The sequence below is a fragment of the Rhinolophus sinicus genome, chromosome 18 (genome assembly GCF_057876585.1).
Source record: "Rhinolophus sinicus isolate RSI-liver-muscle chromosome 18, RSI-T2T, whole genome shotgun sequence".
Lineage (NCBI taxonomy): Eukaryota > Metazoa > Chordata > Mammalia > Chiroptera > Rhinolophidae > Rhinolophus > Rhinolophus sinicus.
The window spans coordinates 13,125,018-13,149,028 of NC_142518.1; the positions used below are offsets into that span (position 1 = coordinate 13,125,018).

A 24,011-nucleotide genomic window follows, 5' to 3' on the forward strand; every position below is an offset into this window, starting at 1 on the left:
GTGTGTGTGTGTACACACACACACATACACATACTTTTGACTCATCTTTGAAAAAGGTGATCTTTGTCCATATTTATTATTGGTTAACAGACAGCACAACTAGATGGCCCTCGCCTTATATTCTGTCTTTCTGTGTGGACAGAAAAGTTAAGTAGTTGGCACAAAGTCATGTGGGAAAAGAACAAATTATCCTCTACCCTTCTAAGTTCTTTCAGCTGGTTGAATAATCAAATCAAATTGATACAAGGCGGATTAATAAGAGTAAATGACCAAATTGAATTACACACATACTTATAGGAACCCCACATACTATCTAAAAGTCAAAGACAGGGAAAAATGAGGTATGTATGGCATTCTGAGTTAAAAGTGAGGTAAGATGCCTTGAGGTTTCCGAGGAGAGGAAACAGGATGATAAGAAGAGCAGATATTCAGTAATTAGAATTTTACTCGGGGGAGGAGGGTGGTAGATGAGGGTAAAAAGGATCAAATATATGGTGATGGAAGAACTGACTCTGGGTGGTGAACACACAAGGGGATTTATAGATGATGTAATGTAGAATTGTACACCTGAAATCTATGTAACTTGGCTAACAATTGTCACCCCAATAAACTTTTTTTAAAAAAAAGAAGTTTGCTCTGCCCTATGGATAAGTCAAAAAAAGTTATTTCTGGTGATAACTCTTATTATGGGCAAGGCCCCAAATTTAAATTCTTTAAGAGAGAGGTAAAAGTTTCTCATGAGCCCACAGGGTCTCGACTGCCTTCAGCTTTAAATAATTCACAGGCCAAATGACACATCTTGGGGAGGCCTATTCTGAACCCCTTTAGTCACACAGCTTTTGGTGCATATATGAATAGCACACACGCACACATACTCAGAAGAAGGCTAAGAGAAATGGAATGTTATCTGCCTTTCCACTTATTTTATTTTATTATTTTTTAGCAAAGCTAAATCTGCTACAGAATGCCAAGTATGCTTAATACAAGGATTCTCTATTAGTAAGAATATTATGCTATAATCACAATCCCAAATTATTTCTCACGTATGTTACAAGTCCATCATGGGTCAGCTTTGGTTCTTCTGTCTGGGACATAGGCTGAGGGAATAGACTGTATCGGAGACATTACTGGTGTCATATCAGAAGAAAAGGAGCAAGAGTGGGGCCATGTGCTAGATCTTAAAGTTTCTGCTACAAAGCTGACTCAGGAACTCTGGGAGTGGGGCCCAGCATAGTTTCAACAAGCCCTCTGAAGGGGCTTCTGAAGCATGCTCAAGTTTGAGAACCACTTGTCTATGGCTTGTATTCCCCGTATACCAGAAGATGGACACAGAGGCTTGATGAAATTCAGAGTGATTTTAAAATTACTAATTCTTAAACCAGAGAAAAAAGTCAAATTTAAAAAAAAAAAGAGGGAATCAGGCTTTGATACAGACTTAGACCAAGTGCCCACTGTCATTGTCATTTTTTGGAGGGACACTGCTTCTGGGGAAATCTGCCAGCTGCTCTGACATACATCTCCAGCCATCTTTCTGTATAGCTTTCTTTGCAAAATGCTGACTGATGTGAGAATAAGATAATTAGGGAGAAGTAGGACAAATAGCTTTTTCATCCCTTGACAACACTGTTGGCCCAGATTTTTCTCATAGGTTTTGTATAAATGGTTTGTATTGTGTTGGCTGTGCCTTCAGCATTAGTCCTAATAACCCAGGACTGACTGAACCAGGTGAGTTTTCTTTTTCCTTAACTATCTGACTTTGGTTGTTTTCCTTAATACTGATAATGAAATGCGATGTATAATGCTTAGCTGGCCCTGTTTTCTTCTCTTTTTCTTCCGTGAGATAGGCATTTTTGGTGGATGCTGTCCTTGCTTTACCTTTACTTTTTTAAGGGCTTTGTCAACAGCGGAGTGCAGACAGAAATGATTTATATTGTTTGAAAGAAAATGTTTTTAGACAGGATTATGCTGCAGACTCATTTTTGCATATTTTAGTCACTGCCTTTATGTCTGTTTTCCTACTGAGGTGGAGGACAAATTCCTAAACAAGATTTGGTAGTTGTTACCAGCCCACTGGTCCCATAAATTATTTCTGATGAACTCCTTTGTAATGTAATATGTGAAGTGGCTTGGCCCTGGTTTTGCGAGTCACATAATGTTTGTGGTTTTAAAACAGTGTGTCACAACTCAGCAATTATTTTGAAAAAACAGTTTGATGTGGACTACCTACATTGATGCAAAGCAAAACAGAATGATGAGATGAAATTTAAAACTTAATTTTCCTGCAAAATAATTTTTTAAGTTCATTACTCCACTTACTAAAATCTTTAGTGTACCCCACAAAGCTCTTCCCCCAAATCCTTGATAAATTGAGTTCATAGATCTCTTCCTAACAAAGCAGTCTGGTTTTGTGTCCTGACACAACCCAGACTCCATTTCAAAAGTCATTAAGCTCTCAAAAAAATTCATTTGCCTGCTAAACTTGCTTTAACTCCATATTTATTAAGTATCCCCGCCCCAGTTTCTTAAGTTTCACACCAGTTCTCACTCTCCCTTAGACTGATAGGGAAAGAGAACATAATGGACTCTGTGGTAGATTTTATAATAATACAATTAAAGTATTTACTGACCCTTTCTCCCCAAACCCCTCATTTGAACACTGAAAATGACATATGTGACTTGCATTATATTGCCATTGGACACCTCTAATCTAAGTCAATCATAGCATGGATAGATAACTATCCACCAAATTACTTGTGCTCTCCCTTGCATAACAGCAATATCTTTGGTAAGAAGTAAACCAGCCAGGGCCTACAAATCCCAGTATCCCTTGCATCTAAGTGGGGCCACATGACTGGTACTTGCCAATGAAATGTGAGTGGACATGGTGTGAGTCCCTTAGAGGCCAAGGTGTTTGGGAAGCCATGTGTCTTTTCCATACTCTTTCCCTATTCTGTCAGCTTGATGCAGAAAAACATGATAAAATTGGAAGATGAGGGAGCTATAAGATTGAAGCCTGGTTCCCGAATTACCAGAGGAGAGTTGTAAAAGGCACATCTGTTTTGAACTTCACATGAGGGAGAAAAAACTTCTATTGTATGTGAGACATTCTGCAGCTTGGGGAGGGAGGTGTTGTCATAGAAACTAGCATTACCTTAACTAATACATATGATCATCTCCTTCCGTTTGGCCAGTGATTAGCATAGAGGTCAGTGTAAGGTCTAGTACTGGTCAATGAGAAGCAGAAATTTGCTGGGAGCTTCTGGGAGTGTCCTCCCTGGTGGAAGGAGGGAGCAGTACAAGGAGCAGCCTGCCGCTAACTTCTTCACACCTTTGACCACAATGGAATGAGGATAGAATGCTGGTGCCATGGCAACCTTCTTAAGAGCCAACAGACTCAAAGAAGTGCTGCCCCAGAATCCTGATGTCATTGAGCTGCCTTTGGAGCTTGTTATGTATTACGTGCGATTGATAAATACCATTAATGCTGAGCCACTTTCTGCAGTGTATAGTGGAACCATCCGAACTGGTATATGTATTCTCAATTCTAAAAAAACATTTATTCAACAATGATTTATTGTGGGGCTACTCTGTGTAGGTGCTGTTCTAGGTGCTGGGGATCCACAAGCAAACACAAAAGCCGGGATCCCTGAGACTATCATTTCATGAAAGAATGTGGGTCTGGCAGAAAGATATGCAGATGAGAGGCCACGAGTTTTAATTCACAGATTTCCTCAGTAACAACTGCATTTATTCACTCATGAATGTTTACTGAATACCTGTGTTAGGTGGTAGGAATATGGCAGCCCTGCTCTCAGAAGGCTTACAATGAGGGAAATAGACATTAACCAAAGTATCACACAAATAAATGTTTCATCACAAACTGTAATATGTGTAACAGCAGACCTGACCTCATCACCCATCACAATTGCAAATAACTTCATAAATTGTCTATTGTCTCTCTTCCCTACCAGACTATGGGGTCCAGGAGGATGGGGATAATATCCAGCCTCATTCTTTGCTCCATCCCATCCCTAGCAAAATGCTTGACATGGAGTAGGGAGTAGGTATTCATACATAGTTGCTTAATAAATGAGCATTTATAACATGGGTTTCCTCCTAGATGACACACACACAAATTCTCATACCAACTGTGCTTCCAGAAAAAGGGTGCAGGTATTCTGCTGGACTGAGGAATAAAAGGCCCTCAGCAAAAGATTCCCAGGAATCTGCAAAATCATCAACAACTTCTGGTGAGGGAAGCTGGTTGAGATCAATTGGGAAACTTGCAAATATAGTTTATTAGGTTGGTGCAAAACTAATTGCAGTTTAAAAGGTTAAAAATAGTTGCAAAAGCCACAATTACTTTTGCACCAACCTAATACAAGCTGTGTAGACTGGCAAGAGCCTCTAGGGGTTGGGTCTGTGTGATCTCCCCAGGCAGGAACTTGGAGGTGTGGTAGGCCAGGGCAAGCAAGACTCCAAGGCAAACGCTGGGCTTGGAGCCCAGCTGTGCATTTCTTGGCTGTACGTGACCTTGGACGAGCGACTTCACCTCTCTTGGCCTTCATGGTAAAGTGAACGTGGCAACAACAGCGCTCATCTCAGAAAGCGGTTCTTAATGTTAAGAGAGAGAATGCATGGAAAGCCCTTAGCATGATGGCTAGCTGGCTCAGGTCAGGTTCTCCATGAACAGACTCAGACCAATTAGCATGTAGGAAGTGCATGGAAAGTACTCAGGGGAGTGACAGAAGTAGGAGGGAGAAGTTGGGCTACAATGCAGTCTCAACAAAGCTGTTTGGTGAATCCACAGGGAGCTCGGAAGCTGGGACAGCCCTTCGGAGTTGGCCCACCTTGAGACAAAGGTCTTTGTACAACGAATTATACAGTTATTGGATACAGGCTGACCAAGTGAGGGGGTTTCATTTAACCTTGGTAAGGCAGCCTCCTTCTGTGAAGGGCAATTCTCAGGGAGGAACTCTACCCACAAGACTCAGTAACTGTACCTCCGGCATCTGGCAGGACAAATACCTCAGCCCCAAAGGAAAGGTCCATCGGGCAGTGAGCCATGCCATCCACTATGCCAGCATTTCACCTGAACCTTCACTGCCATCGCAGCAGCTCTTTAACATTTCCCAAAGCCTGCTGAGGACTTCAAGTTTCCTCATTGTCCAGGTATAACTTCCCAAGGGTTAAAGGCACAATTGTGATGTAAAATACACCATGAGCATATATCAAAACCGTGTTTCACTCATTAAGGGGGATGACACAGCTGGATCAGAGGAGGACACGGGAGCTAATTGTTATATACACGCTGACGTAGGTCTACACACACCAACACACACGGTTAGTAAGGAAAAGAATGCTGGAATAAGATTGCAAAGTTACATACAAAATTGTTTAGTGCCCTACAGGGCCAAACAGACATAACCTTTGGAGTTAGCTTTTCTACAGGACAAGTCATGTGCAGCTTTCTGCCTACAAGTGAGTAACTCCAGAGACTGGGTCCTACTCAATAGCACGTCAGTCATAGGTCACATCGCCCTAAACTCAGCAGCCCCGTGAGCTGCCTCACTGAGCCCACACTCTAGCAGGGCTTTGAAGGGCGCAGTTCTCTTTTGCCCTCATTTCCACGTTTTGGATAATTTCCTACTATTGGTGAACACTGAATACCTTGTACCAGTTATGGGGACTGTCACCGCACAGTGGTGGCCCCTGCGAACCCTTCAGAAGGCCAGGTCCACTGAGCAAATGGGATTTATCCGTTCCTTTTAGGGGTACCAGTTAGGACTCAGTTTGTTCTAAAACAGCTTTTGAGTTGCATTCAATCCAACAAGCTCTCTGGAGGCATGTCTACTGTGGATGACCTAGCCCCTTTCTGGCTATCAATTCTTTGTTGAAAACTTTCTGGTTGTTTCAAAGATGAGCCCACACAGTACTAGGAAAATGTGATTACAAGATAAGTGCAGCCAACCGAGAGTTGTTGGCTCTAATCCAAAAAAGTGACTTTACGCAAAGGTTCAATTCCTTGGGACTCTGTTCCTTGCATTTTACATTTCCTGAGAAAAGGTGAGATGGGGAAAGCCAGTCTTCGTACTTTCCCGGAAGTGCACTAGGCTGGCCACTTTAGATGTTTCCCCTAATGCCAACCATCCCTCAGTGCCAACTGGAAGGATTAAACCATCATGGGCATTTCCTAACTGCCTCACAGAAACTTCTTGTTTACTGCAAAACTGAAAGGAGGGGTGGGATTGAATTCTCCAGGTGCAACATCTGAGCTGACCTGCAATCTCTGCCTTTTGCAGGCTGCCCTCAGGCTCTGGGCTGTAGGAATGATTTATTTCCATAGTGCATCCCATGCCCACTGTCTTGGACCCTCACCTGGACCTCAGGGGCAAGAAAGAAAAAAGGCAGCACTGACACACTCCCTCCCTCCCGGTTCACATGGGCCATCTATCCCAGAAACACAGGGGCAAGGAGAGCCAGCCCACGCGCGCCCTGATCTGGTGGTCACAGTAAAAGGCGCTCTCCAAAGGTGCAGGATTTTCAAAGCGTTTTTTTTTTTTTTTTTTTTTTTTTATTAATTAGTTTCAGGTGCACAAGACAAAGCAAAACTTAGACATTTATCATTTATATCCCTCACACTGTGTGATTTTAAATCAGTTTCACGCACTCTGTCTCTCCTCGAGCTAGAAGGCCCATGCTGGCATCTGATAAGTGAGCCCATGTTTGACATTTAATTCAGAATTTATGCAGAGAATGCGACACAACACAAAACAGCCCACATGAATTAGGTTACATCAACAACACCTCCCCAATGTTACCTATTGGAAGGGGGAGAAGGGCATGTGACTGGTTGACGGAATACTACTTTCAAATCCCATGTTCTTGTTTCCAGGTGCTATGGGAACTTGAACTAATGATAAAGCCAAGCTCTGCTGCTTTGAGCAGACGAGTGGATAAGAAACCCTTGCAAAAGCAGTCGGATGAAAATGTTGTAGAATTAGATAGCAGTGATGGTTGCACAAATTTGTGAATAAATAAAAAATGGAACTGTATACTTTAAAGGGGAATTTTTATGGTGTCACTGTGAATGATATCTCAATGTTTTGTTTTGTTTCTTAATTAATGCACACTCATAACTAGGATTCCCCATGGGGGTTCGGGCCCTTCTCGGCTCTAAGCACCTGCTCTAGCAAAACACTTCTGCTGCTCTCAGGGACAGAAGAGCCTGTCAGCTCCCCTGGCAGTACCAAAGGTGAGGACCTGGAGTCAACTCCAGCTCTGCCAACCTCCAGCTGTGTGTCCTTGGGGACGTAACCCTCTTCTACCTACCTCATAGCCTGGAGAAGTCTTAGGACGATCTCACATACAGCAGGAATGCAGGACGTGCCAACTGTTAAGGTCCACTCCTGCAGGAGCTTAAACCACGGTGAATGGAGGCCACTGCTTCACATCTCCTGACATCACAGCGCATCCTGGGAAAGGGGGCATCAATTCAGGCTCTTTAGAGGCTGACACCAAGCCTTGTGTCTAAATTTTCCCTTGACTTAAAACCTTGAACCCTAATTTGTACCCTCGCCTTGGACTCCACTCCTGTCTTTATGATTTCCTCACTGACACCCTTATCCCATCAGATATTAAACTCAGTCCCTCAGGAGACACTAAACCATGTGCTCTCTCTACAGAAACAAATATTCCAACCCCACCATCATACATTAAAATCTTACGACTCTTGGGTATGGCACTGATCTCTATTTCTATGCAGTTTTAATTATGGAAGTTTTATCATATATTGCTTTGTGGTCATTTTCTTACATGAATTGTACGATTACATTTCAAGTTGCAAAAAAGAAATCCCATTGACTGGAACTTCATTTAGTTTATAAATACTGCACAAATGTGAGGGCCACCTACTATTAGTCTTCCTCACAAGCACAGGTTTTCTCATTTGGGGACATGGCTTGCCTTTCCATTTCCATTGATTCTAATGTCTCACAGTCAAGTTTTAGACATAGCTTGTTATTTCTAGGAATTACCTGGGCTTTGTTGGGATCTACTTCCTGCTTATCATTAATGGGAAAGAAAACTTGATTTTTCTTTATTTAGTAGTTGGCTCCCCTGTGAAACTATTCTAAGAGTTTTTCAGTTGTTTCTCCTGGGTTCCACCCAAAGACATTACTGTACAGGCTTCTCTTTTCTAATGTTTCTAAGAGTTCTCACTCCATTTTCTTACCTAGTTAAGCTTCCTGAAAGATGCTGAAGAGTGGGAATGGAGGTCACCTTGTGCTGTGCCCCAATGTAACAAATGGGTGTACCTCCAGAAACAAATTAGTTCTTTACATTTGCTTTCTAAATTTAGTTTACAAAAGCATTTGCTAATAGAGAGCTATGCTGTGCCCCAATGTAACGAATGGGTGTATACCTCTAGAAACAAATTAGTTCTTTACATTTGCTTTCTAAATTCAGTTTACAAAAGCATTTGCTAATAGGACTGCTGTGCTGTGCCCCAATGTAACGAATGGGTGTACCTCTAGAAACAAATTAGTTCTTTACATTTGCTTTCTAAATTTAGTTTACAAAAGCATTTGCTAATAGGAGAGCTGTGCATACTAAGACAAATTTAGAATGTCTGCAAAATAGAAATTGCTCTTAGGAGTGGCCTCCACTGTGACCTTCTGGCCAGAGCTCCTGATAACAGAAGCCACTTGTAAATGCACTGTCAAAGGCCAGAATATGGAAAGTTAAGAGGTCCACTCCTGTACCCTCAGGAGGGGCTTTGTCAGCAGAGCTGGGGAAGGCTGCAATGACTGGGTCCCCAGCTTTGGAAATAGCAGCTCAGAAGCTACCAGGAGGGTCCCAACATCCCCATTCCAGCCCTCCTCCCTGGCTCCCCATCCTGGCTGGTACTGTCTCCCTGGCTGCAGGCAAGCCGTGAGTTAGAAACAAAAAATGAGTTAGATACAAAAAAGCGGGTCTGGGTTTCAGCTTACTGGAAAATAAGGGTCACCGTTCCCATTGCAATTGCAATTTTGTTTAAATGCCAGAGTGCTAGGTGGAATGTTTTCGTAGATTACACTAAGGTTAACTGCATCTTAACTAGCAGAAATCCCTCCCGTCAGCGGTCTGAAAGCACAGCAACTTCACTGTACTTAGAAGTTCATCATGTCCTAGAGCAGCTCATCACTTACGCTTATTTCCACAGTTGGCTTCACTTGGAACTGACAACAGAGGAATTTTAATGAGTTTGACAGGGAAAGAACACCCACACAGGATTTTTGTTTTTTTTCCCCACATGGGTTTTAAAAAAAATCTGGTTTGGTTTCAGCACATTTCTTCATTGAGCCCACAGAAACAAAACACTAGCACGCCATGAGACTCTTCAGTGAAAATGTATTTCACGTGAAACACAATGTACACATCATGCAAACGAGGCATCACCACAGTCACAACGGTGCTGTGAGGTACAACAGATCACAACAGAACAGCTGTAAGAAGATGGCGAGGCATTTTTTGAAAGTCAGACTATGCTATCATTTTGTGTGCTTGTCATAAAAGAGATTTTCCCCGACAGTCATCACGATCATTGGCACTGCATTAGTGTAGGCATATATTTTATTTAGTATATACACATACACAAACATACACAGTTTCCATAACTAATAAAGTCTTATATTGTAGCTGGTTTTAAAAGCACATGAACAAGATGATTACTACTGAGACTTCTTTATATTTCCTGGTTGCAACCTCAGTCTGAATTATGGATCTTTTCAAACTCTCTATTGTACAAGTCAAAAAAAAGTTTCAAAGAAGAAAAGGTCATTTTAATCTGAAAGTCACATTTCACCACAAAAAAAAAAAAAAAAAAAAAAAAAACAAACAATAAAAAAACCACTTTATTAAATGGCATAAAACGCATGGAGTATACATTCTAGTGTCATTTGTCCACGTTCAGATGATTTTATGTCAAAGTCTGTTAAAATGACATACTTGGCCAAGTTCAGGGCCTCCTAGTTTCAAAGCATAAGATTTTCATTGGTGCCTGGTTTTACTAGAGTTGAGCAAATACAGAGCAAACAAACAAACAAATCCCCAAGATACAAGAGAAAAACAATAGCAACAACATGAAAACCAACTAGCTGTGCATGATACACACAACTCATTCAGCCCAAAAGCCACTCGATGGTATGGAGTGACTACACCTTGGAAATTTTAAGGTGCCGCATGAAAAGCTTTTTGCTAGATTCAGCTGCCCATGTCTATAAGAATATGCATAAGAAAACAGACATCACACTGGTTAATGGCTTCCTTACTCAGCCAGACTTATTCTGTTAGCCCCCCAAAGAGTAGTAGGGCAACACATTTTGCAGGTGACTAAGCTTAATAATGAAAAACAGCTTCTTAATAGTAACTGCCCAACAAAGAAACCCCAGAGGGGGAACCCTCCAGAATTTCTTCTCCTTCTAAACACAGATAGGGAGATATGCAGCCCAAGTTCAGTATATGTTTAAGGAGAATCTGGGTAAATGTCTAGATTATTTACAGGAAACCACATCTACATGTTTATGTGCTCCAACTTTGAGAATAAGAATGGTTACAAGATGAATTTCCAAGTAGGAAAGACTGCGTTTTGGAGGATCACTATGATAATAGAGTAAGCAGTACAGGAAGCACTTTATCAGCAGCAGAAAACTCATAAATAGAACTGTAACATGAAACTTTGCTAAAGCCCGACAAAGGCCAACGTGGCAAGGTTTCTACCAAGGGTGGCCAGTGTTTGACATACTAACTAGGAATACATTTACGTTGGGATCTAACACTTTGGAATCCAGTGGTTAAGGACAGCAGGAGCTTCCTCCGAGGGCCAGCAGCGGATGTGATCACCAGCAGCTTCAGGGATTCTCCAAACACCACCTGTGTCAATTCACAAACAAACCCTGGTGAGATGAACGAAGAGACTGAGTATTTTGCACTTTGTAGTACCTACAGTATTCTCTCTCTCTAAAATGCTCAACTTTCTACCTTCTTGGTAATTATGATTTCCTTGGTTCATACCGAATCTCTCAACAGGAGTGCTACAGCAGTTTGTGTAGGACTATTCTTTTAGGTGGGCCAAATTTTCTTTGTGTGGGACTGTCCTAAAACCTGCAGGATGTTTAATGTCCCAAGCTTTGTTTCCCAAATGCCAGTGCTGCTCCCAGCTGTTGTGACAACAAAACCCCTCAATACATTTACAAGTGGCCCCCCTTGGGGGTGGTACCACCCCTAGTTGTGAAGAATTTGAGAACTAGACTACATGACAAATGAAAATATATAAGCGGTGTGGATACAATTATTTAGCCAAGATTTTTTTTTCTTTTTGGACAGGGACTTTGCATTTCTTTTAGTTAGAGATGTAGAAAATAGATTCGAGGAGCCTAAGTTGTGTGTATTTTCTGGTCCTTACTGGATAGTGAGGTCCGTGAGCTGAAGGATTCAAGGTATGCTAACAACAAAAGATACTTTATACCAAATATTAGGCCATATAACTGTCAGAGAACTAGAACGTTCAGGTGGTTTTTGTTTTTGAAGTATCCCAGAAGGCAGCTGCTCTTCCAGACCAGGCATATGGTTTATTCTAAAAATTACCTGCCACGCATTCCCTCTTATGTGTGAAAGAAGCACAACTGCTTTCTCCAGAGCCAAGAGAAGCGAACTCTAAAACTCGCTGTCTACAGCCAATAGCTGAAGTCAGCTAGAAATAAGTATATGACACACCCCAACCGTAGCCCTGTGGCCTCCTCAACCTGCTTCCTCATTTGAGAAATAGATTGGACTACATCCTCTCAGGCATTGAAGTTTTGTTATAGGAGTGGAGCATCATAAAAAATAAAGTGACAGAGTATGCAGAGAATTTATAAAAACGTCTTTAAAAGGGTTTAAAGTGGGAGGGAAGTTGTCATTAAGTTACACAAAAATTTGATGATAAATTCTATTTATGTTTTCATCACTGAAAAACAAATAAGCCCCAAACTGAAGTAAATCCAATGTGAGGTGTATATAAGTAATTGCACACAAATCCAGAGTGTTTAGAATCCATAGATAAAACTTACTCAAATGAGAAGAGCTTCTAGAAGGTCTTAGGCAAGAAAAAAGGCCAAAAGTGGGGAACAAAAGATTCAGCGCACAAACTTCAGTTCTCCCCTTCCCCTCCACTCCCTCAGGTATGCTCCAAGAACAGATGTTTGCTTTGAAAGATTCCAGAATGGATCAACAGAACTGGAAATCATTTGGCCCAACACTCATCAACATATGTGAATAATTCGATAAAATGTGCAATGTCACTGACTAAAACTAGGGGAGAAATTCATTTTATTAACACCAGTGCCTTGTACCAGTATTAGAGCATTCTCTCTTTGCCTCGAAATCAGGTGCTACTCGAGACAGATGGTTGGTCCAACTTTTAGCCAGTGCTTCTCAACACACACACATCCCATCCACACACCCCTAACAGCAGGGGCGGGCTTGGCGGGTGTTGCACTGAAGGCTCCCATATGAAGGATTCACTTGAAATCCATCTCAAGTCTTGTGTGTGCTGCAGTATATACCACATATTCATATTCCTGTTTGCATTTTTCAATTAAAACTGACCATCCAGGAGGCTGAGTGATGTTTACCCTATCTTCACAACCCCAGTTGGAGAGTTACGGACGTAGACTATCATCAAAAGACTGTACCTTTCATTAAAGAGGTGTTGTATTTGTCAACAGAAGGTGTTCAGGGTATTTTCTTGGCTGGGACTGTTAAATCCTTCGATCAGGTTTTTGTTACAGTCATCCAGGCTGAGATTTTCACTGGATCTCTTGGGGAACATGGGGGGGCCGGTGAAATCTAAGAGATCTTGCAGAGCTCGGGCATTACCAGTTCCATTTTGGTCCAGAGACACCCCAGGAATCATTTCACTCACTGGTGAAAATTCTGGGATGGAGATAAGCTCTTCTTTTGAAACAGGACTGGGGGCATGGGGAGAGAAAGGGAGAGGGAGAAGGAGAGGGAGAGACAGACAGACAGATAGACAGATAGAACTATTAATTCTAATACTTTGTTATACTACTTTTCTAGAGAAGATGGATTTAGAACCAGAGCTTGCGTATAACACACTGTGGAAAATACAAGTTAGTTCAAATCTGAGACGCTGACAGACACAAGGACCTGGGATGAGAACAAGGGAAGTGGGCTGAGCAGGGCTGTGGAGGCCAAGTTCACAGGAAGGAAGAAAATAGGACCCACAGGCAGCAGCACTCGACTGCAGAGGAGGCAAGCATTTCCTAAACCTTCGAAATGGGAACCCAGACAGAAGGCAAATGCTACAAGTTAAAAGTGAGCTGAGGAAGGGCCCTGACTAGCATTGGGGCTCCGGGTGCAACCTCTATAGCAGTGGCGCCTTAGGTGAGCTGCTTTTCCTTCCCCAGCCTCAGGTTCCTCTGCTGTAAAATTGGACGAACAGTCATTTCTCCCTACCAGGCTCATGTGGGCGTCATGTGCTCATGCTGGGGAAGAGTTCGTGTGGAGGGTTGGGGCCACAGCTAACAAGGACCCCACCATCCCCCCAAGTCACCTGCACACTGAATCTCTTCCACGGCTCCCTCTCTAAAGTGAGGCTTTCCCTCCACCCCCCTGACTTATCCAGCTCCTGCCCAGCAGGCCTGGGTCTCTCTCTCTCTCTTCTCCCTAGAGATGGAAGGAGTGTCATGGCTGAGTCAACCACAAGCCTAGCTCAGGTGAGTGGTGGCCTGCCATTTGAGGGCCTGTTACCTGCAGTCTCTCTTAACAGCCAGAGTAAGGCTGCTGCCAGGTTCGTCTGTTCTTTTGTTCCTTGATAAGATCTTAGAGAAGAATCTAGAAAAACCCGTTGAACTGCAGAAGCTCAGAAGAGCTGTCTCCCTCACACTGAGCAGCAGCTGACCTAACACCACTTCTGATGGCTGCAGCCTGGGCAGACTGCCTCATTAGCAGAAACACCCGCCCCACCTCCATTTCCTGGGTCTAAACAGCAGGCCAGAGCTTGGGGAGGACACAAACTTGGGCGCAGCCTCCAGGAATCCCCTCTCTTCAAATGCAGAGGTGGCCACAGGGAGATCTCAGTGCACACACAAAGCCCCTTCACTTTCTTGTACCTTGGCAGGGACCATGTCTTATCCCTTCCCCCCACCCAGACTAAAGAATAAGCACAGCTGGCTCAGCATACAGGTGGGGAAAGAACGTTGTGTTAACCTTTAAGGTGCCTCCGCTGTTTTCCCCTAGGGGCAGAGTGGTGCCAGTTAGGGGAAGCCTGCCATGAGGGGGAAGCCTGCCAAGATGGCAGCCAGTGGTGGCAGGGGAGCTGGAGGCAAGAGCTGAGGAGGCCCTGCTGTCACTGTGCAGGACTCGCCCTACTGGTGACAGGGCTGCTGGACCCTGGGTTTTCACATATCTGGCTCAAGGCCAGGGTGCACATGCTGGGATATTTGCAATCAGCTGCCCTGGGAAAGACCCTCCTCCCCATGCCCCGCCCCCAGACTGAGCTGAGAAGTCAGCCAAGGAGAGCAGAGTCAGCGATCGTGGCTGGAGCTCTGGCAGAGCTTCTGGGCCACACTGTCAATCCCTCCTGACTCAGAGAGCCGTCCCCCACTCCAATGGAGCTGGCTCTGTTCCAGTGCCTGTGCCCCAACCCCTCATGAACAGACTTCTCCTTTCATCTGGGATTAATCTGCCTGGTGATGTCATCCACAAACATACCAGTTTAAGAATTCCTTAAGTTTTTAGAATCTGAAAGCAAATTAGTTCCTTTAACAAGTCTCTAATGACAAACTGACATGAACATGAGACACTGGACAAAGTGGGCCCTGTCAGTGCCCCACCCAGATCTCCTGTACCTGCGGGTGCCCCCATCCCCCAGCTGCAGAGAGAGCTGACAGCTAGGGACTCAGTGCTGCCGCCTGTTTTCTTGACAAGTGCCTTGGGCTGATGGGAGCCCATGCCCACAGACATGATCCTGCATCCTCCCACCCTGAGTGGCCCACAGCCAATGGCTGGCAGATAAGTTGGCATGAAGGCCGCCTCTCTCTGGTGGAAATTCACCCTCCAGAGCTCCCGTGGGACCAGCTGAGACAGCATCCTTGCCTAGTGACCCCCCCACCCATACTGCTCCCTGCTCCTGCCGCCTTCTCCTGATAACTGTCTCCGATGAGTCCCAGGCACTAGGCCCTCTGCCTCAGGCTCTGCTTCTAAGGAGCCTGACCCAAGACACGAATGTACCACTGAGAGCTTTCCAGGACGGCAAGCTCACCTACCGGAGGTGACCTGGGTGTGTAAAACACAAAGAGATCAACTCCGAGGCAGCGGAGGTGTTTGGCGATGAGGCTCAAACGCGAGAGAAATGGACTGACCTCACATCCATAGACTGAACTTCTTCGGTTGAGTCATCCAGACTGTTTGATTTCCCATCAAGAGCATCCAGATGAACAAGTCCCCCAACTGGTTTAAGCCCATTGGAGAAAACGTCTCGGGGGAAAGTTTCTGGGGCAGCCCGCCCCACACCGTTAACTTCCTGGCAGGTGCTCAATCCGTTGATTTCTGATTGAGAACACAAAGTCCTTCTGTTAATCGTAAAATACCCCAAACAATGGAGCAACAGAGGAAATATATATCGAGGCAATTAATTTAATCCATTGTTTTTACCAACAATGCAACATCTTTTGCAAAAAGAAACCCAGGTAATCATCTTCACACAGTGGAAGAGAAAACAAATGATATCCCCAGCATTTGCGCAGGGCTCAGGACCCACCCAGGAGGTTGGGTGTCGTACACTGTATAGGTCCTCAGTTCTGGAAGTAGGTTCTTGAGCCACAAGGCAAAGGAAAAACGTGAAGAGTAACTCTGAGATGGATACACCTTTTCTGACTTTGGCTACCATGAAATATTCTAACCTCGGAGTTCTGAGTGTACATGCTGGAAAAGAGCTGGACCACTCAGGAGTGGAAAACAGGAGAAACCGTCATAGAACAGCCGTCAGTTCTTAACAGAACCTGCCCAGCAGTTAAGCTAACCGGAAAGCCGCAGGGGCCCGCAGACAGGTAGATCCTGGCTGCGATGATCAGAGTAACCAAGGAACTCAGTGGTCTCCAAATGCACCTGACAGACTTGTGCTGCACATGGAAACTCCAGCAGGGAAGGGACACTGCACAGGTCCCTTCCAGCAATCATGCTGTTAGGACCCATGGGTGCTTGTCCCCTGCAGGACGTGCTTCGAGCCTTCATGCTGAAAGCAAGAACCTAAGGACCAGACCTCTACTCACCTATTTTGTCCGGGACAACTGGCTTTGCCTTCTTTTCCACGTACACAGCAGGCTGAAGCTGCACTTTTAGGTCTTCTTTCTGAAAACAAACAGAAGGAAGGCTGACTTTACATACAAAGACAAATGCTTCTGAAAAGCATCAGAGGATTTCTGGAACCATGCTGGGCCATCTGCCTGCTCCATGATCACTCTTTGAGTCTTCTGAGCTTACCACAAATCAGCGTGTTTCCCTTAGTACTAGGTCACCACTCTCTTTTGTATTCATGGACTACTATGTCTTCCCTCACCCCCGCCCCCACCCCACCCCCATTTCTCTGAGGAAATTTTTAAGTGACCCCCATCTCTGAAACTCCTCTCTTTTCAGGCACCTACAGCCTCCTTAATCTAGCCAGGAATAAAGCAGGAAGAGTCCATTTTTTCTGGCGAATCCTCTCCAAGACCTACAGTTCCACTGAATGGATTCTGCTATTCTTTTTATTCAGTACATGAAGTATTAAAATGGTACACCGAATGCCTACCTTCACTTCTGGAGACACATCACTCTTCCTTGTTCGCTTCATGATTTCATCTATTCTCTGGAAACCAAAAAGAACCAGGTAAGAGGACTACAAGACCAAAAACATACCAAAGTGGCTAGGTCTATATGCAATTTCACATTTCTCAGAAAACTCAAAGTTTTCCATTGGTTTTGCAGAGATACACCTCTACCCTATGAACAAGGTCAAATGCTTGAGAAGTGAATTAGTAAGTATCTCGAATCCACATTGAATTTATATCCCATCTTTCTCCTCCCTCTCCTTAGGTTATCTAAAGATCACCAAATCACCACCTGCCGTTCTAGCGGCTGAGGTGCAAGTCAGGAGGGGGGAGCACAGATTGGTCTCCCAGCTCCCAGGCCTACAGCAACACAAAGCCCAGGCTGGAGCTAAGACACCATAACAATGGTCCTTTATAATCAGCCAGCTGAAACCCAACTTTATCCACAAGTGCATTAAATGTAAATGGACTACACACTCCAATTTAAAGAAAGACTACCAAACTGGATTAAAATAACAAGTCCTGACTATATGCTGTTTACAAGACACACACTTATAAAGACACACATAGGTTCAAAGTAAAAGGATGGAAAAAGATTTACTATGCAGATGCTAATCGTTAAAAGGCTGACAAAGGACTGGAAGACAAGTATTACTAGAGATAAAGGATATTTCATAATGATAAAGGTGTCAATTCAACAGGAAAAATTCATAATTTGAAATATGTAGTCACCTAACAACAGTTTCAAAACCTAAAACGAAAGTTGATAGAACTGGAAGGAGAAACAGACAAATTCACAATCACAGATGGAGCTTTTATCACTCCTCTCTCAGTAACTGTTAGAGCAAAATGACAAAACTAATTAAGATATAATTAGCAGCACTATCAATGAACTTGACCTAATTTGACAATTCTAAGATCATTCTACGCAACAAGTGGGGAAAAAAATCGGGATTTACGTCCTGTTCCTGTCTCCCCCTAAGCCCTCCTAATCCGTCGGCCCTTACCTTCTTCCTCTCCAGTCGCTCCTGCTCAATCTGCAGCATGATCTGTTCTCTTTCTAGACGCATCTGTTTAACCGCCTCCTGGGCCTTTGCGTCTGCTGCTTCCTTCTGATAGGAACAGGTAAAGCAAGGCACGGGCTTTACTAAGCTAGGAAGACACTGGCGTAATTCCCCGAGGTTTGCACCTGTGCCTGCACCTCCTCATCGACCCCAAAGTGGGTGCTGCACCGCTACTCAATGTGCATTTACCCAGCCAGCTCTGCAATGCAGCACACATGGCTGGGCCTCACGCACACCCTTGGTCCACCATGCAAATCGCCTGCAGATGTGCTCGATTCAGCAGCACATATACAAATCACCTGCAGACAGTTCCCATACAGCCAGGATCTCTGGCGATGAAGAGTATGTGTGGTTAGGAGTGACCTTCAGCCACGAGAAGCAGGAGTTGGTAAATAAATAACCGTTTCCTCAGCCTTTAGAGGGACAATTCTAAGGCACGCTGCAGAGTCTCTTGGTCCCAACAGGAGAGTTCCAGTTGCACACAGTGACCCATTCATCCACGCGCTTACATGGGCTTTCCTCTCAGTCCCCTACCAGCTTCCTGGGACCTTCTCTCAGGTAAACAACCAGCACCCAAACCTCATCCAGGGTCCAATGTTGAGGGAACCCGAACTGACATACAGCAAACATTACCAACTTCACTTTTATTGCCCAAAGTAACTCATATTTAATAACCAGCCCAGTTAATTTCAGAAAACACTTCAAGTGACTATTATGAGCTATTCAAATTTTCCTAATTTTACCTAGTATTAACTAAGGCCATTAAGGAAAGGCTATATGAAGATTCATACGGTACCTGCTTTTCAATCATGGCTTTTTCCTGCTTTTCTTTTTCTTGTTTTTCCTTTTCTTGCTCTTCTTTCAACAGCAGCTCCTCCTTGGCCTTCCTCTTGGCCTCCTCTTCCTTCTGTCTCTTCTCTTCCTCTTCCTGCTGCTTCTTTTCCTCTTCCTGCCGCTTCCTTTCCTCTTCCTGCTTACGGGCTTCCTCTTCTAAGCGAAATCTTTCCTCCTCTGCCTTTCTTTTCAATTCCTCTCTCTCCAGCCTTTTGAGAACATAACTGTTGTTAGAAGACAATGACACGCTCAAAAGGCAAACTGCCAAAGAACTGTGCTGACACTAGAGCATAATGTGTGACAGAGTCACAGACACGCGCACTTGAATTAGTATCCACTTAAGAAAATGACTCAGCCTTCTCGGAAAGCCACTCCAGTCCATATACTTACATATATACATATATAAACCAGTCAGCAATTTAAGAGCAGTGACTATGGGCTCAAAAAGTTCACTTTGGGTTCTAATTGGTATATGATTTCTGAAGCAGCAAATGGAAGAAAATGCTCAAAAGAAACTTGACATTTAATGCAGAAATTAAAATATCTATTTCCATTTATTTTGGCAATCTTTAAAAGTCTATTTTAGCTTTTATTCTTTGCTATATAAAAACTAAGTGGCATTTAGACATTTTTCATCCACAGATGAATGGTTGGTGATGTGATGATAATGAACTCTAAGCAGTGAGGGGAAATTCTGTAACATCTAAGCGCCTGTTTTTACATTTCTAAGGCTCTTCTTGCTCACACGTTTTATTTTCCTAATCTATAAAACACTTGAGAAATCATACCCATCTTGCAGTGTGTTACTGGCAATGTGACATATGGGCAAGACCAAGATTGCGTTCTGATTGTGCCACTCACTATGTGACCCTTCCTTGGAAAGTCACTCATCATTTCTGATGCCCATTTTAAAAATGGGAATAGCTGTATTATTGGCTCCACGACATCACTGTGAGAATTAAGTAAGTTAATAATGCATGGGAAGCACTTAGGACAATGCCTGGCTCTAGGTAGATTCCCCAATACTAGTCTGTCTTACCACTGCAAATGAGTGCTCTCTCCAACTCCCGATGTCTTTGTAAGTGCATCTATAAATCTGTACGTTTTTCACAAATTCCCTTTATTTGGAAGCGTGTGCCAGTGACTTACTGGGTGCTTTATATTGTTATAAGAGGATCAAAATTTAAAAAGAACATCCTTCCATCCTAATGGTTGGCTTCAGGAATCATGGAGACAATTAGCTTATGTGTCACCAAAGAGGTATTTTAAAAGGTAAAGAAATACTTAAAGACATCAGTCTAAGACTAACAGTACGTGACAACATACTCTGTATCAGCAGGGGCTGCAGTGCCCCAAAATGGCTGGAAAAACTGTCATTATTAGCAGATATTCTGGAGGTCTGTAGAGAAGAGCATCATGGAGCCTTATCAGAAAGCAACCGCACTCCTTCGCTTCCGCAATGACAGACTAAGTCTGCTCAGCGCGGTTACCACCCAGGGCCATGTGGAGTGCAGGATTTCTCCAGAGGTTAATCAGAGCACTGTTTCAGTTCTCATCTGTTTTAAGGAGCCAGTTGTGACTGTCCCAGAGAAGTTAATATAAAAAGGATACGTTGCGTGTGAGTTAATGCCCAAACTGCTTCACCGTTATCTTCATCTTCAGGATGTGAAAAGCCACTGTTTCTTCTGTTTTACCATGAGGACTTCGGAGGTGCCCAATGCACACGCGCAGTTAAGTAACACATCCTCTTGCCCCTAAGTCTCCATAATCACCTACAACAGAACCTCCCCCAGGCCCGTGAACCTGCCTGTCCCTCCTGTTACAGACAAAACTGCCCCCATTAACCACACTCTGCTTCCCCCAGAGCAGGTCAAAACTGGCTTCGCCTATGTGTAACCGAGTCCCTCAATATCCTCTCCAAGGATGAACATTCTCTGTTCCTTCTTAATGAGTGAGAGAGAACTTGGACTCCGCCATTTCCCTACAGCCCTGCTGCTACCAGCTGCCCACACCCCATCGCATTGTCATCATTACCCTCCCCAGACCTGTGTGCAGTTGTGTCACCCTCTCTGTCCTTGTTCTTATCAGTCACCCCAAACCCATCCTCCTTCCTCACCAGGTAGAAAATACTAGAAAACTGTGCACCATGGTCCTCACTCAGCGGATCCATCTGTCCCCCAGTCACCAGCCATTGGTGAGACTCTTCATTTAACAACCCCGGACCTCCAGGCCCTGCCTCCCCTTGCGCCCCGCCCAGCTTTCACACTTGTACCATATCCCTGACACATGCTCAGCCTTCAATCATTCAACCTGTGGACAAGTATGTGGGTCTCCTTTTCCTTGTGTGCCTAAACGTTTTCATTTCAAAAAGCTTAACCTTTAATTAACATCCTAAACTTGACCTTCTTTGATCTGCGCTCAGGCCGTCCTTCACCGCCTTCTCCCTGACCCACTCCCGGTGGCCCTGTGCAGTAACTTGTGTCTGCTCCCTCTTCTCTCAGTGGCCCAGGCCTCTGATCCCCTCCTGAGCATTTCTGGGATGGCATGGAGGCCACGCGGCTGCCCATCTCCAGGCTTGGGTGGCCCCCAAGACCACTTGTGCCCCTCCTGGGCTGGTAACACTAGAGTATGGTCCAAACAAGGCTGACTGCTCATCTGTCCCTGGGCCTCTGCTGCCACTCTAGCCTCTTATCCCACCCCCACCCCGATCCCTGCGGAAACCTCCACCCTTCTCAGTGTTCAATATCCTCCTTAGTTGATGGCATCACCAACTACTTTACAGAGAAGCCTGGGGCCACCTGATCTGGGCTTCCTCCACTTCTCCCCTCTATGGCAGTGCTGCTCAGAAATTTCCCTGCGTCCTCGCCTTAGGCAAAGGATTGTAAATGCCACCGCCTGTGTTACTAATTCCACTCTCCCGCACCGTGTTCGACCACAATCCCATCTCTTTCTTACATCATTTCACCCTTCTACAAGTTTCTTTCCATAGCCTGCAGAAATACTCGGGTCTCAGGCGTCTGAAACAACTCTCCCCTGCCTTCCACTCCCAGCGTGTGTGTGTCCGGCTCACGTTCAGGGCCTCCACGCTCTCGCCTCTTCTAAGCTGGCTTATGTCTCCACCAGCTCCACAATGTTCTTCCAAAACCTCGGCTCATCAACTAAGCAGCAAGACCAATAGCCTTTCTTCAGTCTTGACATGTCTTGCCGATTTTGACAGCATTAAACGTCCCTCCTGGGAGGACCTCTCTCAGCCCTGTGCCCATGAGGCTGTGTCACCCTGGCTTTTCCTTCCAGCCTTGGCTACCATCATGCCCACCACAGCACATTGGAGAGGCCCCGCCTGCCCCAGCTCTCACCCCAATAGCCTGCCACCCGGAGGACCTCTGCCTGCAGTGCCAGGCCGGGGGCTAAGTCCTGTGTGGGCACCGAGCTTCAGCCTGGCTACGTGACCTTGCTTGCGGGGGCTACCTAACTTGAATGGCTGTCTATGTGGGTCCCTAGCAGCTATTTCAGCTTCTTACCGTAACTTAACAGGCCCCATGTGGTAATCACAGTAAGAGCTCTAGCCTGCTAGTTTCTGCCAGTGCCTTCCCCAGGGTGCACCTGGGCTCTAGGCTTCCTTGTCTCGATTCCAAGACTCCTGCTCTGTGTGCTTCCAAGACAGCCCTGATATCACTGCTAGTGGGGACCTGACCAGCTTTAGATCTTCTGCCTAGGCCCAGCTGTCTGGACTCTTGCTCAGAATGGTCTCATCCCTCATGGTGTTTTCCTCACCAGTTTGTGACAATAACCAGCTTTCCGCGGTTTGGCTCGAGTATCTTTATTTTTCTCCATATTCTCTCATCTGGCAACCACATTTCTGTGGCTTTGACTACTGACTCTAAGCATAAAACAGATGTGAGAATGGTCTTATTCCAAGGGGCATCTGCTGTGTTCCACCCCCAGGTTGTCTAGTACTTTCTCACCTCCCATGTGGTACTATGCAAGGCTACATATTCTGGCAAGAGAGAGGAAAACTGGTTTTGGGTCAAGTGTACTGCTCTCATTTTCACCTAGACCCCAGGCGTCAACCCCATTTCCAAACCCGGGGACACTTTGCAGGCCCCTTAAACTCAATTTACCTAAAAGCAAATGGATAGCTTTATACTCTAAAACGAATCCCTTCTGTCCTTCCTTTACTGTTTATTGGGTATACCCTTCTCCTAAGTCCTTAGAATCAAACATTAGCATCAACTTGGAATTGGCCCCTTTCTGTTGGGTTGTGCAAGGCCATAGACCAGAGCGGGACCACCTGATGGGAGCTCACCCTCCCCTTCCAGGTCTATGTTCGCCACATTGCGTTAGCCCACACCTTCTCTTAGCCTATGACTGTCTTAGCAATGACGTCTTAGTTGGGCCTCTTCCTCCCTCTCTGCCTTCCTCGTACATTTACTGAGTGCCAGTACCTGCGATCCAAAGTCAGTATGTCAGCCTTTTAAGGTGCTTATTAGGCAGAAGTGGGCCTGTGAGCAGACAAGGCTGTGTTAGTCAGCTGAAGAGCTGGGCTCAGAAAGGGGAAAGAGTGGGAGACGTGAGTTCTCTCCTTGGTGCAGGGAGAAAGGCTGAAGACAGGGATCTAAGCTTGACCTGAGTCTGGAGAAAATAATGTATGTTTGGTGAGGAGCATGAATGTACGTGGGAAAGAGTAAAAGTGGAGGTGTGGAACTGCATGATGCGGGCAGGTCGGGGAGCCCTGCATGCCGGTGCCAGGGTGCTGGAGGTGGAAGGGAGGCTGGTGGCCAGGTCATGGCTGGCTCTGAAGGCCTGTTGGTAGGTTGGGATGGGTCCTATAGGCAGGGGAGTCGCTCGCTAGCTTGTTCAAGAATGTGAAAGTGACAATGACACTTATGTGTGAGTAGTCACTGGGGACACAGTGTGGACAGTGAACAAGCTCTGGGAGACCTAGTGCAGGGACTTCAGCTGGGGTGCCACAGACACAGTCCAGGTGACAGACAACAGGGGCCGGAGCTCAGAGGAAAGGAAGGGCTGGAGGGGAAGGGAGAGGAGAGAGATGCTGAAGAGGCATCCCAGACGGGCCCGACAACTGATGGGATACCGAGGAGGAGTGACAGGGAGGAGTTGAGAGCTGGCTCTGACACTTCTGATTTGGGTGCTTGGAGAGATGGGAGCGCAGAACCTGTGAAAGGAATAGGAAGTTTGGGAGAAAGATAGCAAGGCCTGCTTTGGAAATGCTCGGTGTGAAGTGCATATGCGACATAGTCCA

The 24,011-nt window shown here is 45.0% G+C and overlaps 1 protein-coding gene across 11 annotated transcripts in view; it reads right to left on the reverse strand.

Annotated features, from left to right (window-relative positions):
* Positions 1–9,373: 9,373 nt before the first annotated feature.
* Positions 9,374–24,011, reverse strand: part of MAP7D2 (MAP7 domain containing 2) — a 91,847-nt gene continuing 77,209 nt past the window's right edge. For 9 of the 11 annotated variants that reach the window (XM_074323353.2, XM_019755439.3, XM_019755438.3 and 6 more), the window contains 7 exons: positions 18,711–18,957; positions 17,858–17,962; positions 16,832–16,888; positions 16,314–16,392; positions 15,405–15,591; positions 12,714–12,989; positions 9,374–10,911 (listed from right to left, as the gene is read on the reverse strand). In XM_074323353.2, coding sequence (XP_074179454.1) covers positions 12,740–12,989; positions 15,405–15,591; positions 16,314–16,392; positions 16,832–16,888; positions 17,858–17,962; positions 18,711–18,957 — 925 coding nt within the window. In that variant the 3' untranslated portion in view covers positions 9,374–10,911; positions 12,714–12,739. The remainder of the gene's footprint in view (positions 10,912–12,713; positions 12,990–15,404; positions 15,592–16,313; positions 16,393–16,831; positions 16,889–17,857; positions 17,963–18,710; positions 18,958–24,011) is intronic. The other 2 variants (XM_074323356.2, XM_019755443.3) reach the window with 2 other exon arrangements.